Genomic DNA, 16514 nt, shown 5'->3' on the forward strand with positions numbered 1-16514 from the left:
TTGTGCGGTCTTGGGCCAGGGATTCCCAGGTGTCGGTGGGGGAATGTTACACTTTTTCAAGGAGGCTTTGAGGGTGTCCTTGAAGCGTTTCCTCTGCCCACCTGGGGCTCTTCTGCTGTGTCGGAGCTCCGAGTGGAGCGCTTGTTTTGGGAGTCTCATATCGGGCATGCGGACGATGTGACCCGTCCATCGGAGCGGATTGAGCGTGGTCAAAGCTTCGATGCTGGGGCTGTTGGCCTGAGCGAGAACACTGACGTTGGTGCGCCTATTCTGCCAATGGATTTGCAGGATCTTGCGGAGGCAGCGTTGGTGGTACCTCTCCAGTGCTTTGAGGTGCCTGCTGTACATGGTCCATGTCTCTGAGGCATACAGCAGGGCGGGTATCACTGCTGCTCTGTAGACCATGAGCTTAGTGCCGGGTTTGAGGTCCTGGTCTTCAAACACTCTCTTCCTCAGGCGACCGAAGGCTGCACTGGCACACTGAAGGCGGTGTTGGACTTTGTCGTCAACGTCCCTCCCACACGCACTCGATCACTGGCCGTTTACCCCTTGGAACTTGCTTCTTCTCTGTCCCCAAGGTGGCAGCAATGATAGAACGGCTATTTGTGGAATGGTGGGGGTCTTTGCGCTGTGTCTACAGTGGCAGAGAAACCGTTCCACCTCTGGGATCGCACGCGCCCTCGGATCTGTCCCAGGGAATAGAGGATGTGAAGGCCCTTGAGAGGGTGCAGAGGAGATTTACCAGAATGGTTCTGGGGATGGGGGGATCTTAGCTACAAGGACAGGTTGGAGAAGCTGGATTTGTTTTCATTAGAGCAAAGGAGGTTGAGGGGCGATTTGATCGAGGTGTACGAGATTATGACGGGTTTGGATAGGCTAGACGGGGAAAGGCTGTTCCCACTAGTTGATGGTACAAGGACTAGGGGACACATATTTAAGGTTTTGGGCAAGAGATACAGGGGGGGATGTGAGGAAAAACTTTTTTACGCAGCGGGCAGTGAGGACCTTGTGATGAAATAACTGTTCTGGATTGTCTGTTGTTGTGCTTGTTAATGTCTGGAATGTTTTACAGGTGTAACCACTAATGTTCCTCACTAGCTCCGCCTTTATGGATCCTCCTGATTGGTGCGAGTCTTATTTATAAGAGCTGGGTTTTACTCATAAGGGCTGGGTCAGTGATGAATGATGGTTGCCCTGTGTTAACTTGATGCCATGATTCTTACTTAATAAAAGCCTTTAGTTTTAAGTTTTAACCTCATGGATTCAGGCAGTTATTTGGCACATCAGACCTGTAACTCACTGCCGACGGAAGTGGTGGAAGCGGAGACACTCAATGTTTTCAAGGGCAGACTGGATAGGCACATGAGGGAAATAAACTTACAGGGCTACGGGGATAGAGCGGGGCAATGGGACTGACTGGATTGCTCTACAGAGAGCCGACACGGACTCGACGGGCCGAATGGCCTCCTCCTGTGCCGTTAGGACTCAAGGGGGCTTTCTGTACCGCGACGGATGCTGGCTACGGAACTCGCCATTGAAAACAGTAGACAAAAAGAACCAATTTTTGAAAATAAGGACACCTGAATAAATTAAAGGCCAGTCCCCGAGGTGTCTGTAATTTACAGGTTACGCGGGGCTTCGAGGAGCAGTTGCGATTGACACCCACCAGAGCCGGTGCAGCGCGGATTCCTGGGAGCCTCGTCGGACAGGTCGTGACAATCGAACTCCCCGTCGCACTCCCAGTGGCTGTTGATCAGGCACCTGCCGTTGGCGCAGCGGAATTCATTGGGGCCGCAAGTTGGATACTCTGCGAAAAGAGAGCAATTTTTTTTTGAGGATGTAATTGGTAGAAAGCTTTCGACAAGGTCCCGCTTAAGAGATTAGCATGTAAAGTTAAAGCACATGGGATTGGGGGCAAGGTACTGTCTTGGATAGAGAACAGGTTGGCAGACAGGAAGCAAAGAGTTGGAATAAACGGGTCTTTTTCCGAGTGGCAGGCAGTAACTAGTGGGGTACCGCAGGGATCGGTGCTAGGACCCCAGCTATTCACATTATATATTAACGATCTAGACGAGGGAACTAGATGTAATATCTTCAAGTTTGCAGATGGCACAAAGCTGGGTGGGCATGTGTGCTGTGAGGAGGATGCCGAGAAACTCCAGTACGATTTGGACAGGTTGGGCAATTGGGCAGATGCAGTATAATGTGGATAAATGCGAGGTTATCCACTTTGGTGGCAAAAACAGGAAGACAGATTATTATCTGAACAGCAATAGATTGGGAAAAGGGGAAGTGCAATGAGACCTGGGTGTCCTTGTGCACCAGTCGCTGAAGGTACGCATGCAGGTGCAGCAGGCGGTTAAGCAGGCAAATGGTATGTTGGCCTTCGTAGCGAGAGGATTCGAGTACAGGAGCAAGGATGTCTTGCTGCAGTTGTACAGGGCCTTGGTGAGACCACACCTTGAGTATTGTGTGCAGTTTTGGTCGCCTTATCCGAGGAAGGATGTTCTTGCCATGGAGGGAGTGCAGCGAAGATTCACCAGACTGATACCTGGGATGGCAGGAATGACGTATGAGGAGAGATTGGGTCGATTGGGCTTATATTCGCTGGAGTTTAGATGAGAGGGGATCTCATTGAAACTTATAAAATTCTAACAGGACTGGACAGACTAGATGCAGGAAGGATGTTCCCGATGGCAGGGGAGTCCAGAACCAGGGGTCAGTCTAAGGATAAGGGGTAAGCCATTTAGGACTGAGATGAGGAGGAATTTCTTCACCCAGAGTGTGGTGAACCTGTGGAATTCTCTACCACACAAGGTAGTTGAGGCCAATTCAGTAAATATAATCAAGAAGGAGTTAGATATATTTCTTAAGGCTAAAGGGATCAAGGGATATGGGGAGAAGGCAGGGACAGGGTACTGATTTTGAATGATCAGCCATGATCGCATTGAATGGCAGAGCAGGCTCGAGGGGCGGAATGGCCTACTCCTGCTCCTATCTTCTATGTTTCTATGTTTCATCTCCCCTCCCCCCCCCACTCTGGCTTTTCTTTTGGTTCTATCCAGCCCCCCACCACACCAGGGTCCAGATTCTGCATCATGAAATTATCGAGTGAAGCCCAGCCATCTCCCCACAGCAAGAAGTCTCGCTAAACCGTTATGAATGACTAGTTCGGCCCCAGCTGGACCACTGTGTCCCAATTCTGGGCACCGCACTTAAGGAAGGACGTCAAGGGCCTTGGAGAGGGTGCAGAGGAGATTGACCAGAATGGTACGGGGGTGACGAGGGACTTCAGTGAAGTGGAGAGACTGGATAAGCTGGGGTTCTCCTTAGAGCAGAGAAGGTTAAGGGGAGATTTAATCGAGGCTTTCAAAATTGCGAGGGCATTTGATAAAGTAGAAGGGGAGTATTTGGTGGGAAAGTGTAGAGGGAGCTTTACTCTATCTAACCCCGTGCTGTACCTGCCCTGGGAGTGTTTGATGGGACAATGTAGAGGAAGCTTTACTCTGTATCTAAACCTGTGCTGTACCTGCCCTGGGAGTGTTTGATGGGACAGTGTAGAGGGAGCTTTACTCTGTATCTAATCCGTGCTGTACCTGCCCTGGGAGTGTTTGCTGGGACATTGTAGAGGGAGCTTTACTCTGTATCTAATCCGTGCTGTACCTGCCCTGGGAGTGTTTGATGGGACAGTGTAGAGGGAGCTTTACTCTGTATCTAACCCCGTGCTGTACCTGCCCTGGGAGTGTTTGATGGGACAGTGTAGAGGGAGCTTTACTCTGTATCTAACCCCGTGCTGTACCTGCCCTGGGAGTGTTTGATGGGACAGTGTAGAGGGAGCTTTACTACAATGGTACCAGGGGATACGGACTTCAGTTACGCGGATAGACTGGAGAAGTTGGGATTGTTCTCCTCAGAGCAGAGAAGGTTAAGGGGGGGGGGGGGGGGGGGGGGGGGGGGATTTAATCGAGATGTTCAAAATTGCGAGGGGATCTGATGAGAGTAGAGAGGGAGAAACTGTTTCCAGTGGCAGGAGGGTCGGTAACCAGAGGACACAGATTGAAGATAATCGGCAAAAGAACCAGAGGGGGAGATGAGGAGAATGTTTTTTACGCAGCGAGTTGTTGTGATCTGGAACGCGCTGCCTGAAAGGGTGGTGGGAGCAGATTCAATAGTAACTTTCAAAAGGGGAATTGGATAAATACTCGAAGGGGAAAAATTCACAGGGCTACGGGGGAAAGAGCAGCGGGGGGGGGAGTGGGGACTAATTGGAGAGCTCGTTCACAGAGCCGGCACAGGCACGACGGGCCGAATAGCCGCCTCCTGCTGCGCTGCGTCACTCCGCGATTCGCTCACCGCACTCTGGCGATTCGTCCGACCCATCTCCGCAGTCGTTGTCGTGGTCGCACACGAAATGTTTCGGTATGCAATGTCTGTTCTGACACATGAATTCCTCGTCGTCACACGTGTTGTTGTAGACTAGAGCCGGCAGGAAAGAATAAAAAAAGTGACTCGAAGAAAGGACTTGCAATCATACAGCTTCTTACCCGAATCACAGAAAGTTAACATGCAGGTGCAGCAGGCAATTAGAACGGCAACTGGAATGTCAGCATTTAAAAAAAAAATTCGTTCCCGGGATGTGGGTGTCGCTGGCACGGCCCAACATTTATTGCCCGTCCCCTAGTCACCCCTTGAGAAGGTGGCGGTGAGCCGCCTTCTTGAACCGCTGCAGTCCCGTGTGGTGAAGGTGCTCCCACAGCGCTGTTAGGGAGGGCGTTCCAGGATTTTGACCCAGCCACGATGAAGGAACGGCCGATATATTTCCAAGTCATTATGGTGTGTGACTCGGAGGGGAACTTGGAGGTGGTGGTGTTCCCGTGCGCCTGCTGCCCTTGTCTTTCTAGGTGGAAGAGGTCGCAGGTTTGGGAGGTGCTGCCGAAAAAGCCTTGGCGAGTCGCTGCAGTGCATCTTGTAGATGGTGCACACTGCAGCCACGGTGCGCCGGTGGTGGAGGGAGTGAATGTTTAAGGTGGTGGATGGGGTGCCAATCAAGTGGGCAGCTTTGTCCTGGATGGTAATAATAATAATAATCAACTTTATTGTCATTGTTAGTACACAAGTGCAGTACAACGAAATGTAGGCTTGCGGCTCCCGAGTGTGTACATTTAGATTAAGACATTTAAACATTCAACATTCATTTGGCTTGTAATACATTAACATAAACATAATAAAGTGCATTGGCAGATGTGCAGGCTTTAGAGTTTATTTGTGGAGTTCAGTAGGATGACAGCCCTGGGAAAGAAGCTGTTCCTAAATCTGGTCGTTCGGGTGCGAATGCATCTGTAGCGTCTCCCAGATGGCAGGAGGGCGAACAGACTGTGGCTGGGGTGGGTAGGGTCTTTGATGATGGACCGTGACCTCCGTAAACAGCGTTTCTGGTATATGTGCTCTATGGTTGGTAGCCGGGTGCCGGTAATGCGTTGGGCAGTTTTGACTACCCGCTGCAGGGCTTTCCGGTCATAGGAGCTACAGCTGCCATACCATACTGTGATACAGCTTCTTGAGTGTTGTCGGAGCTGCACTCATCCAGGCAAGTGGAGAGTATTCCATCACACTCCTTGACTTGTGCCTTGTAGATGGTGGAAAGGCTTTGGGGAATCAGGAGGTGAGACACTCGCCACAGAATACCCAGCCTCTGACCTGCTCGTGTTGCCACAGTATTTATGTGGCTGGTCCAGTTAAGTTTCTGGTCAATGGCGACCCCCCAGGATGTTGATGGTGGGGGATTCAGCGATGATAATGCCGTTGAATGTCAAGGGTCGGTGGTTAGACTCTCGCTTGTTGGAGATAGTCATTGCCTGGCACTTCTGCGGCACGATTGTTACCTGCCAATTATCAGCCCAAGCCTGAACGTCGTCCAGGTCTTGTTGCATGATAAGTTTCTGGTCAATGGTGTTGATGGTGAGGGGATTCGGCGACAGGAAGTGGTGCGCCGATAACAACCTGGCCCTTAACATCAAGAAAACCAAAGAAATCATTGTGGACTTCAGGAAGTCTAAAGGCGGAAGTCACACCCCCATCCACATCCATGGGGCTGTGGTGGAAAGGGTGGACAGCTTTAAGTTCCTCGGAGTCCACATCACGGAAGACCTCTCCTGGTCCCTCAATACCTCCTCTCTGGTGAAGGCGGCCCAGCAGCGCCTATATTTCCTAAGGAGGCTGAAGGGATGTAACCTGTCACCCCTGATCCTCTCTAACTTTTACCGCTGCACAATAGAGAGCATCCTGACGAACTGTATCACAGTGTGGTATGGCAGCTGTAGCTACCATGACCGGAAAGCCCTGCAGCGGGTAGTCAAAACTGCCCAACGCATTACCGGCACCTGGCTACCGACCATAGAGCACATATACCAGAAACGCTGTTTACGGAGGTCACGGACCGTCATCAAAGACCCTACCCACCCCAGCCACAGTCTGTTCGCCCCCCTGCCATCTGGGAGACGCTACAGATGCATTCGCACCCGTACGACCAGATTTAGGAACAGCTTCTTTCCCAGGGCTGTCATCCTACTGAACTCCACAAATAAACTCTAAAGCCTGCACATCTGCCAATGCACTTTATTATGGTTATATTTATGTTAATGTATTACAAGCCAAATGAATGCTGAATGTTTAAATGTCTTAATCTAAATGTACACTCTCGGGAGCCGCAAGCCTACATTTCGTTGTACTGCACTTGTACACTAACAATGACAATAAAGTTGATTATGATTATTCTGATTACGATAATGCAACATTTCATAATTGACACAAACTGGCGACCCTTCCTTTTCAAAGAAAAAATAAACTGGTCCGTGTCACCTACCACAGCCGGCGGCAACGCTCTCGTCCGCTCCATCCGGGCAGTCCTTGTCCCCGTCGCACATCCAAGCCTTTGGAACGCACATGTGAGAGCCGGAGCACTTCATCAGTCCTGGGGCACACGTTACCGATTCTGGCCAAGAACAAAGAAGCAGGTTGAATTTTACCGCACAGAGAGAGAGGCCGTTCGGCCCCCTCGAGCCTGCTCCGCCATTCAATGACGTGACTTCTCTCTGGTTATCCGCAGAGCGAGTGCCACTCGGAGACGTGCACCCAAATGACGGCGACCGAGAAGTGGATCTTCCTGCGCGCGGCACACAAAACCCCGAAAGAGGTGAGCAAGCCCGCTTTGACACAGGGGGGTTATTGCGTGTCCTGTTCTACTTTGTAGAATTCCGCCTCTCCTTGACCCACTCCTCCCCCTGCCCCACCCCCAACCAGAGGAACATCAGGAGCAGGAGTCGGCCATTCGGCCCCTCGAGCCTGCTCCGCCATTCACTGAGATCACGGCTGATCATCGACCTCAACTCCACTTTCCCGCCCGATCCCCATATCCCTCGATTCCCCTAGAGTCCAAAAATCTATCGATCTCAGCCTTGAATATACTCAACGACTGAGCCTCCACAGCCCTCTGGGGCAGAGAATTCCAAAGATTCACCGCCCTCTGAGTGAAGAAATTCCTCCTCATCTCAGTCCTAAATGGCCGACCCCTTATCCTGAGACTGTGACCACTGGTTCTAGACTCTCCAGCCAGGGGGGAAACAGCCTCTCAGCATCGACCCTGTCAATCCCCCTCAGAATCTTGTATGTTTCAATGAGATCACCTCTCATTCTTCTAAACTCCAGAGAGTATCGGCCCAGTCTACTCGATCTCCTCATAGGACAGCCCCCTCATCCCAGGAATCAATCTAGTGAACCTTCGTTGCATCGCCTCCAAGGCAAGTATATCCTTCCTTAGATAAGGAGACCATAACTGTGCCCAGTACTCCAGGTGTGGTCTCACCAAGGCCCTGTACAATTGGAGCAAGACTTCCTCACTCTTATACTCTGACCCCCTTGCAATAAAGGCCAACGTACCATTTGCCTTCCTAATTGCTTGCTTATGCTCCACACCAGCCTCCTCCCACCCCTACACCATCTCACCCCATCACCATATCCTTCTATTCCTCTCTCCCTCGTGTGTTTATCCAGCTTCCCCCTTAAATGCATCTGTGCTCTTCGCCTCCACCACTCCCTGTGGTAGCGAGTTCCACATTCTCAGGGTAACAATAACTTGCATTTATACAGCACTCTAACGTAGTAAAACATCCCACGGCGCTTCACAGGAGCGTAAATCAGACAAAATTAGACACCGAGCCACTTAAGGGGATATTAGGACAGGAGACCAAATGCTTTGTCAAAGAGGTAAGTTTTAAGGAGCGTTTTAAAGGAGGAGAGAGAGAGGCGGAGAGGTTTACGGGGGGAATTCCAGAGCTCGGGGCTCAGGCGGCTGAAGGCACGGCCGCCAATGGTGGAGCGAAGGAAATCGGGGGGATGCGCAAGAGGGCAGAATTGGAGGAGCGCAGAGATCTCGGAGGGTTGTAGGGGGCTGGAGGAGGTTACAGAGATAGGGAGGGTTGTAGGTGCTGGAGGAGGTTACAGAGATAGGGAGGGTTGTAGGGGGCTGGGGGAGGTTACAGAGATAGGGAGGGTTGTAGGGGGCTGGAGGAGGTTACAGAGATAGGGAGGGTTGTAGGGGGCTGGAGGAGGTTACAGAGATAGGGAGGGTTGTAGGGGGCTGGAGGAGGTTACAGAGATACGGAGGGTTGTAGGGGCTGGAGGAGGTTACAGAGATAGGGAGGGTTGTAGGGGCTGGAGGAGGTTACAGATATAGGGAGGGGTGTAGGGGGCTGGAGGAGGTTACAGAGATAGGGAAGGTTGTAGGGGCTGGAGGAGGTTACAGAGATAGGGAGGGTTGTAGGCTGGCGGAGGTTACATAGATAGGGAGGGTTGTAGGGGCTGGAGGAGGTTACAGAGATAGGGAGGGTTGTAGGGGGCTGGGGGAGGTTACAGAGATAGGGAGGGTTGTCGGGGCTGGAGGAGGTTACAGAGATAGGGAGGGTTGTAGGGGCTGGAGGAGGTTACAGAGATAGGGAGGGGTGTAGGGGGCTGGAGGAGGTTACAGAGATAGGGAGGGTTGTAGGGGCTGGAGGAGGTTACAGAGATAGGGAGGATTGTAGGGGCTGGAGGTGGTTACAGAGATAGGGAGGGTTGTAGGAGGTTACAGAGATAGGGAGGGTTGTAGGGGCTGGAGGAGGTTACAGAGATAGGGAGGGTTGTAGGGGGCGGTTACAGAGATAGGGAGGGTTGTAGGGGGCGGGAGGAGGTTACAGAGATAGGGAGGGTTGTCGGGGGCTGGAGGAGGTTACAGAGATAGAGATGCCGACTGTGTACATCCCATTCACATTTCCCCCGCTGCATAAATAATCGGCAACGATGTACACCCAGGCGGAATTTCAGCCATCCCTCCGCCCGCTCCGACTCGGGGGGGCAAAAGGGCACTCACCGCATCGGCTGTCCTCGTCCGAGCCATCACCGCAGTCGTCGGCGCCGTCGCACGCCCAGCGGCTGCTGATGCACCGGTGGTTGCTGCACTCGAACTCGGAGTAGGTGCAGAACTTATCTGGGGGAGACAGAAGGAGGCGGACCATCACCAACAAGCTCTCTCACCGTTTGACATGAATCGGTCATTCATGACAGACTTATGAAATAATACTGAGCGGCCTGCGGATGGCGCTGTCCAGGGAGAGTATAAATACTCGGGCACGAGCCCAGTTTGCGCAGGACATTCTTAACAGGAACTAGTGAAGGACACAACTAGACCTCCATGTTGTAAAACAGTTGATTAAAGCTTTGTTTAACGCTTAGGACCAAGTGCCTAGCAGTTTTCTTACGTCACCATTCCAACCCCCACCCACCCCCCTTCCGCAAGTCTGGTCAGACCCCCACCTCGTTGAAACAGATATAATTCTTAAGAGGGCTTGACCGGGTAGATGCTGAGAGGATGTTTCCCCCTGGCTGGAGAGTCTAGAACCAGGGGTCACAGTCTCAGGATAAGGGGTCGGCCATTTAGGACCGAGATAAAGAGGAATTTCTTCACTCAGAGGGTGGTGAATCTTTGGAATTCTCCGCCCCAGAGGGCTGTGGAGGCTCACAGTTGTCGAGTATATTCAAGACAGAGAGCGATAGATTGATGAGCAACAGGGGAGTCAAGGGTTATGGGGAGCGGGCGTGAAAGTGGAGTTGATGCCTAAATCGGATCAGCCATGATCTCATTAAATGGCGGAGCAGGCTCGAGGGGCCGAATGGGCTGCTCCTGTTCCTAATGGAACAGGTTCGAGGTGCCGAATGGCCTCCTCCTGTTCCTAATGTAACTGGCTCGAGGGGCTGAATGGCCTCCTCCTGTTCCTAATGTAACAGGCTCGAGGGGGCTGAATGGCCTCCTCCTGTTCCTAATGTAACAGGCTCGAGGGGGCTGAATGGCATCCTCCTGTTCCTAATGTAACAGGCTCGAGGGGGCTGAATGGCCTCCTCCTGTTCCTAATGTAACAGGCTCGAGGGGGCTGAATGGCATCCTCCTGTTCCCAATGTAACAGGCTCGAGGGGGCTGAATGGCCTCCTCCTGTTCCTAATGTAACAGGCTCGAGGGGGCTGAATGGCATCCTCCTGTTCCCAATGTAACAGGCTCGAGGGGGCTGAATTTGGCTTCCTACCATAAACCTGCACTCTACAAAGGCAGGAAGGCATACTCACGACAATGGGACTCGTCCTCCCCCTTCTCACAGTCGTGTTCCATATCGCACACCCAGGTGGCAGGGATGCAACGCCCACTTTGGCAAACAAAGTAGTTCACATCACACTTGGATTTCTTCAGATCTGCAAAACAGCAACACGACAGAATTACGAAAGGAAAATCCACTGACTTGACATTCTTCCCACCACCACACACACACACCACCCACCCCACAAAAAAATCCTACATTCTGCAGCCACCCGTTCGCATCAACTCATCATTTACACATCATCAATGACCTTCCTTCCAACATAAATTCAGAAATGGGGATGTTCGCTGATGACTGCACAGTGTTCAGTGCCATTCGCAACTCCTCAGATAATGAAGCAGTCCATGCCCACATGCAGCAAGACCTGGACGACGTTCAAGCTTGGGCTGATTAAGTCGCAGGTAACATTCGTGCCACGCAATGACTATCTCTAACAAGCAAGAGTCTAACCACCGCCCCTTGACATTCAACGGCATTACCATCGCCGAATCCCCCACCATCAACATCCTGGGGGGTCACCGTTGACCAGAAACTTAACTGGACCAGCCACATAAATACTGTGGCAACAAGAGCAGGTCAGAGGCTGGGTATTCTGTGGCGAGTGTCTCACCTCCTGACTCCCCAAAGCCTTTCCATCTACAAGGCACAAGTCAGGAGTGTGATGGAATACTCTCCACTTGCCCGGATGAGTGCAGCTCCAATAACACTCAAGAAGCTCGACACCATCCAGGACAAAGCAGCCCGCTTGATGGGCACCCCATCCACCACCTTAACCATTCACTCCCTCCACCACCGGCGCACCGTGGCTGCAGTGTGCACCGTCTACAAGATGCACTGCAGCAACTCACCAAGGCTTCTTCGGCAGCACCTCCCAAACCCGCGACCTCTTCCACCTGGAAGGACAAGGGCAGCAGGCGCATGGGAACACCACCACCTCCAAGTTCCCCTCCAAGTCATACACCATCCTGACTTGGAAATATATCGGCCGTTCCTTCATCGTCGCTGGGTCAAAATCCTGGAACTCCCTCCCTAACAGCACTGTGGGAGTACCTTCACCACACGGGACTGCAGCGGTTCAAGGAGGCGGCTCACCACCACCTTCTCAAGGAGCGACTAGGGATGGGCAATAAATGCTGGCCTTGCCAGCGACGCCCACAACACAGGAACGAATAAAAAAAGGCAGCCAAAATGTCCCCAGGCGCTTCATGGGAGCGATTATTAAAAAATCCGACACCATGCAAGGAGATATTAGGACCGCGAGCTTGGTCAAAGAGGTCGGTTTTGAGGAGAGAGAGAAGCGGGGAGGTTTAGGGAGGGAATTCCAGAGCTTAGGTCCTAGATCTCTCCTTTTTTAAGTGATGTTGGTTGAGGGATAAATATTGGCCCCAGGACATTGGGGAGAACATAAGATGTAGGAGCAGGAGTAGGCCATACGGCCCCTCGGGCCTGCTCCGCCATTCAATAGGATCATGGCTGATCCGATCTAGACTCATGTCCACTTCCCTGCCCTCTCCCCGTAACCCTTAATTCCCTTATCAGCTAGGAAACTGTCTATCTCTGTTTTAAATTTATTTAATGTCGCAGCTTCCACAGCTCTCTGGGGTAGCAAATTCCATAGATTTACTACCCTCTGAGTGAAGAAGTTTCTCCTCATCTCAGTTTTGAAACGGCAGCCCCTTATTCTAAGATTATGCCCCCTAGTTCTAGTCTCACCCATCAGTGGAAACATCCTCACCGCATCCACCCGATCAAGCCCCCTCACAATCTTATATGTTTCGATAAGATCGCCTCTCATTCTTCTGAACTCCAATGAGTAGAGGCCCAACCTACTCAACCTTTCCTCATACGTGAACCCCCTCATCTCCGGAATCAACCGAGTGAACCTTCTCTGAACCGCCTCGAGAGCAAGTATATCTTTTCTTAAATATGGAAACCAAAACTGCACGCAGTATTCCAGGTGTGGCCTCACCAATACCCTGTATAACTGCAGCAAGACTTCCCTGCTTTTATACTCCATCCCCCTTGCAATAAAAGTCAAGATTCCATTGGCCTTCCTGATCACCTGCTGTACCTGCATACTAACCTTCTGTGTTTCATGCACCAGGACCCCCAGATCCCTTTGTACTGTAGCACTTTGCAGTTTCTCTCCATTTAGATAATAACTTGCTCTTTGATTTTTTTCTGCCAAAGTGCATAACCTCACACTTTCCAACATTATATTCCATCTGCCAAATCTCTGCCCACTCACTTAGCCTGTCTATGTCCTTTTGCAGGTTTTTTTATGTCCTCCTCACTCACTGCTTTCCCTCCCATCTTTGTACTCCGCCCACCCTTCCCACCCCTCTTTGATATTCGCCAAGGCTTCTTTGACAGCACCTCCCAAACCCGCGACCTCCAACACCTAGAAGTACAAGGGCAGCAGGCGCACGGGAACACCACCACCTCCAAGTTCCCCTCTCGAGCCACACACCATCCCGACTTGGAAATATATCTTCCCCCGTGCACAGTCAACATCTGAAAAAGGGGACTTAAAATTTCTAGTTATATTTGCGGAGGTATGCAGTACAAGATTGCAGCGCCGGTGTACTGGTTTAAATTTTAGTTATGGTATTTGAGATTCCATGGAACTGCGCAACAAGTTAGATTTCTTAAAAGGCAATTAAGTTTTTTTGTTGTTGAAATTATGACCTTGAACCCAGCTCTGCATTAACAACAACTGGGCACTGAACGGACATGACCCGAACTCCAGTGGATTCAGGATTCGCAACAGGCAAAAACCAGAGAGAGGAGCCTTTTGTCCCACTTGCCTGGCCCGGATTCAAAAGCGGTTCTGAGAAGTGGAACAGCAAGTGCTCTGTTACGCTGTATCGTCCCTAAACCCTCTCATAACACCACAAGGCAGCTCCCGACTCCACAGAACAAGCCCAATGTTGGTCTGTCAGTCTAGACAGGTATTACACAATATTTACAGCACAGGAACAGGCCATTCGGCAGCAGTGCTCCTTGCCGGTGTTTGTGCTCCACACCAATCTCCTCCCACCCCAACTCCATCTCACCCTATCACCCTATCCTTCTATTCCTTTCTCCCTCGAGTGTTTATCCAGCTTCCCCTTGAATGCATCTCTGCTAGTCGCCTCAACCACTCCCTGTGGTAGCGAGTTCCACATTCTCACCACTCTCTGGGTGAAGAAGTTTCTCCTGAATTCCCCATTGGATTTATTAGTGACTGTCTTATATTGATGGCCCCTAGTTCTGGTCTCCCCCACGAGTGGAAACATCTTCTCTACGTCTACCCTATCGAACCCCCTTCGTAATTTTAAAGACCTCGATCAGGTCACCCCTCAGCCTTCTCTTTTCTAGAGAAATAAGCCCCGGCCTGTTCAGTCTTCCCTGATAGTTATAAACCTCTCAGTTCTGGTATCATCCTTGTCAATCATTTTTTGCACCTTCTCCAGTGCCTCTATATCCTTTTTATAATATTGAGGCCAGAACTGTGCGCATTGCTCCAAGTGTGGTCTAACCAAGGTATACGGAGACCAGAACTGTGCGCAGTGCTCCAAGTGTGGTCTAACCAAGGTATATGGAGACCAGAACTGTGCACAGTGCTCCAAGTGTGGTCTAACCAAGGTATATGGAGACCAGAACTGTGCACAGTGCTCCAAGTGTGGTCTAACCAAGGTATATGGAGACCAGAACTGTGCACAGTGCTCCAAGTGTGGTCTAACCAAGGTATACGGAGACCAGAACTGTGCACAGTGCTCCAAGTGTGGTCTAACCAAGGTATACGGAGGCCAGAACTGTGCACAGTGCTCCCAGTGTGGTCTAACCAAGGTATATGGAGACCAGAACTGTGCACAGCGCTCCCAGTGTGGTCTAACCAAGGTATACGGAGACCAGAACTGTGCACAGTGCTCCAAGTGTGGTCTAACCAAGGTATACGGAGACCAGAACTGTGCGCAGTGCCCCAAGTGCGGTCTAACGAAGGTATATGGAGACTAGAACTGTGCACAGTGCTCCAAGTGTGGTCTAACCAAGGTATACGGAGACCAGAACTGTGCACAGTGCTCCAAGTGCGGTCTAACCCAGGTATACGGAGACCAGAACTGTGCACAGTGCTCCAAGTGTTGTCTAACCAAGGTATATGGAGACCAGAACTGTGCACATCGCTCCCAGTGTGGTCTAACCAAGGTATACGGAGACCAGAACTGTGCACAGTGCCCCAAGTGTGGTCTAACCAAGGTATACTGAGACCAGAACTGTGCACAGTGCTCCAAGTGTGGTCTAACCAAGGTATACGGAGAGCAGAACCGTGCACAGTGCTCCCAGTGGGGTCTAACCAAGGTTCTATACAAGTTTAACATAACTTCCCTGCTTTTCAATTCTATCTGCTAGAAATGGCTTTTTTTAACGGCCTTATTAACCTGTGACACTACTTTTAATGATTTGTGTATCTGTGCCCCCAGATCCCTCTGTTCCGCTACCCCGTTTAGACATTTATTTGCCACGGTGTAAGTGGCCTCCTTAGTCTTCTGACCAAAATGTATTGCCTCACACTTATCTATATTGAAGTTCATTCACAAGGTACGATTAAACAGCGAGTGTAAAGGCGATTCACAATAAGCTCCGCTGGAGACGCAACCAACTAACTCATAACTGCACCTGGCTCAGTTTCCGTCTGAAACCAGTCGGCCTGGGAACAACACTGTCAACTCCCATTTATACGGCGCCTCTAATGTAGTAAAACGTCGCAAGGCGCTACACAGGAGCGTAAATCAGACAGAATCTGACACCGAGCCACATCAGGAGATATTAGGATAGGTGACCTAAAGCTTGGTCAAAGAGGGAGGTTTTAAGGAGCGTCTTAAAGGAGGAGAGAGAGAGAGAGAGAGGCGGAGAGGTTTAGGGAGGGAATTCCAGAGCTTAGGGCCCAGGCGGCTGAAGGCACGGCCGCCAATGGTGGAGCGATGGAAATCGGGGGATGCACAAGAGGGCAGAATTGGAGGAGCGCAGAGATCTCGGGGGGTTGTAGGGGCTGGAGCAGGTTAGAGATAGGGAGGGTTGTAGGGGCTGGAGGAGGTTACAGAGATAGGGAGGGTTGTAGGGGGCTGGAGGAGGTTACAGAGATAGGGAGGTTTGTAGGGGGCTGGAGAAGGTTACAGAGATAGGGATGGTTGTAGGGGGCTGGAGGAGGTTACAGAGATAGGGAGGGTTGTAGGGGGCTGGAGGAGGTTACAGAGATAGGGAGGGTTGTAGGGGGCTGGAGGAGGTTACAGAGATAGGGAGGGTTGTAGGGGGCTGGAGGAGGTTACAGAGATAGGGAGGGTTGTAGGGGGCTGGAGGAGGTTACAGAGATAGGGAGGGTTGTAGGGGGCTGGAGGAGGTTACAGAGATAGGGAGGGTTGTAGGGGGCTGGAGGAGGTTACAGAGATAGGGAGGGTTGTAGGGGGCTGGAGGAGGTTACAGAGATAGGGAGGGTTGTAGGGGGCTGGAGGAGGTTACAGAGATAGGGAGGGTTGTAGGGGGCTGGAGGAGGTTAGAGATAGGGAGGGTTGTCGGGGCTGGAGGAGGTTACAGAGATAGGGAGGATTGTAGGGGCTGGAGGAGGTTACAGAGATAGGGAGGGTTGTAGGAGCTGGAGGAGGACATAGAAACATAGAAGAAAGGAGGAGTCGGCCATTCGGCCCCTCGAGCCTGCTCCGCCATTCAATGAGATCATGGCTGATCATCCAAACTCAGTACCCTGTCCCTGCCTTCTCCCCATATCCCTTGAGCCTTAAGAAATATATCTAACTCCTTCTTGAATATATTTAATGAATTGGCCTCAACTGCCTTCTG

General features: G+C 51.3%; 1 protein-coding gene across 1 annotated transcript in view; it reads right to left on the bottom strand.

Moving 5' to 3' along the window:
• Positions 1–378: 378 nt before the first annotated feature.
• Positions 379–16514, bottom strand: part of LOC147097166 (prolow-density lipoprotein receptor-related protein 1-like) — a 325180-nt gene continuing 309044 nt past the window's right edge. Inside the window, 5 exon segments of the mRNA XM_085972535.1 lie at positions 379–1807; positions 4354–4476; positions 6863–6991; positions 9404–9520; positions 10651–10773. Of these exon segments, the coding sequence (XP_085828661.1) occupies positions 1620–1807; positions 4354–4476; positions 6863–6991; positions 9404–9520; positions 10651–10773 (680 nt within the window). The 3' untranslated portion in view covers positions 379–1619.

Source organism: Somniosus microcephalus, chromosome 33 (genome assembly GCF_052327205.1).
Source record: "Somniosus microcephalus isolate GS21.2 chromosome 33, FLI_Smic_1.0, whole genome shotgun sequence".
Classification (NCBI taxonomy): Eukaryota; Metazoa; Chordata; class Chondrichthyes; order Squaliformes; family Somniosidae; genus Somniosus; species Somniosus microcephalus.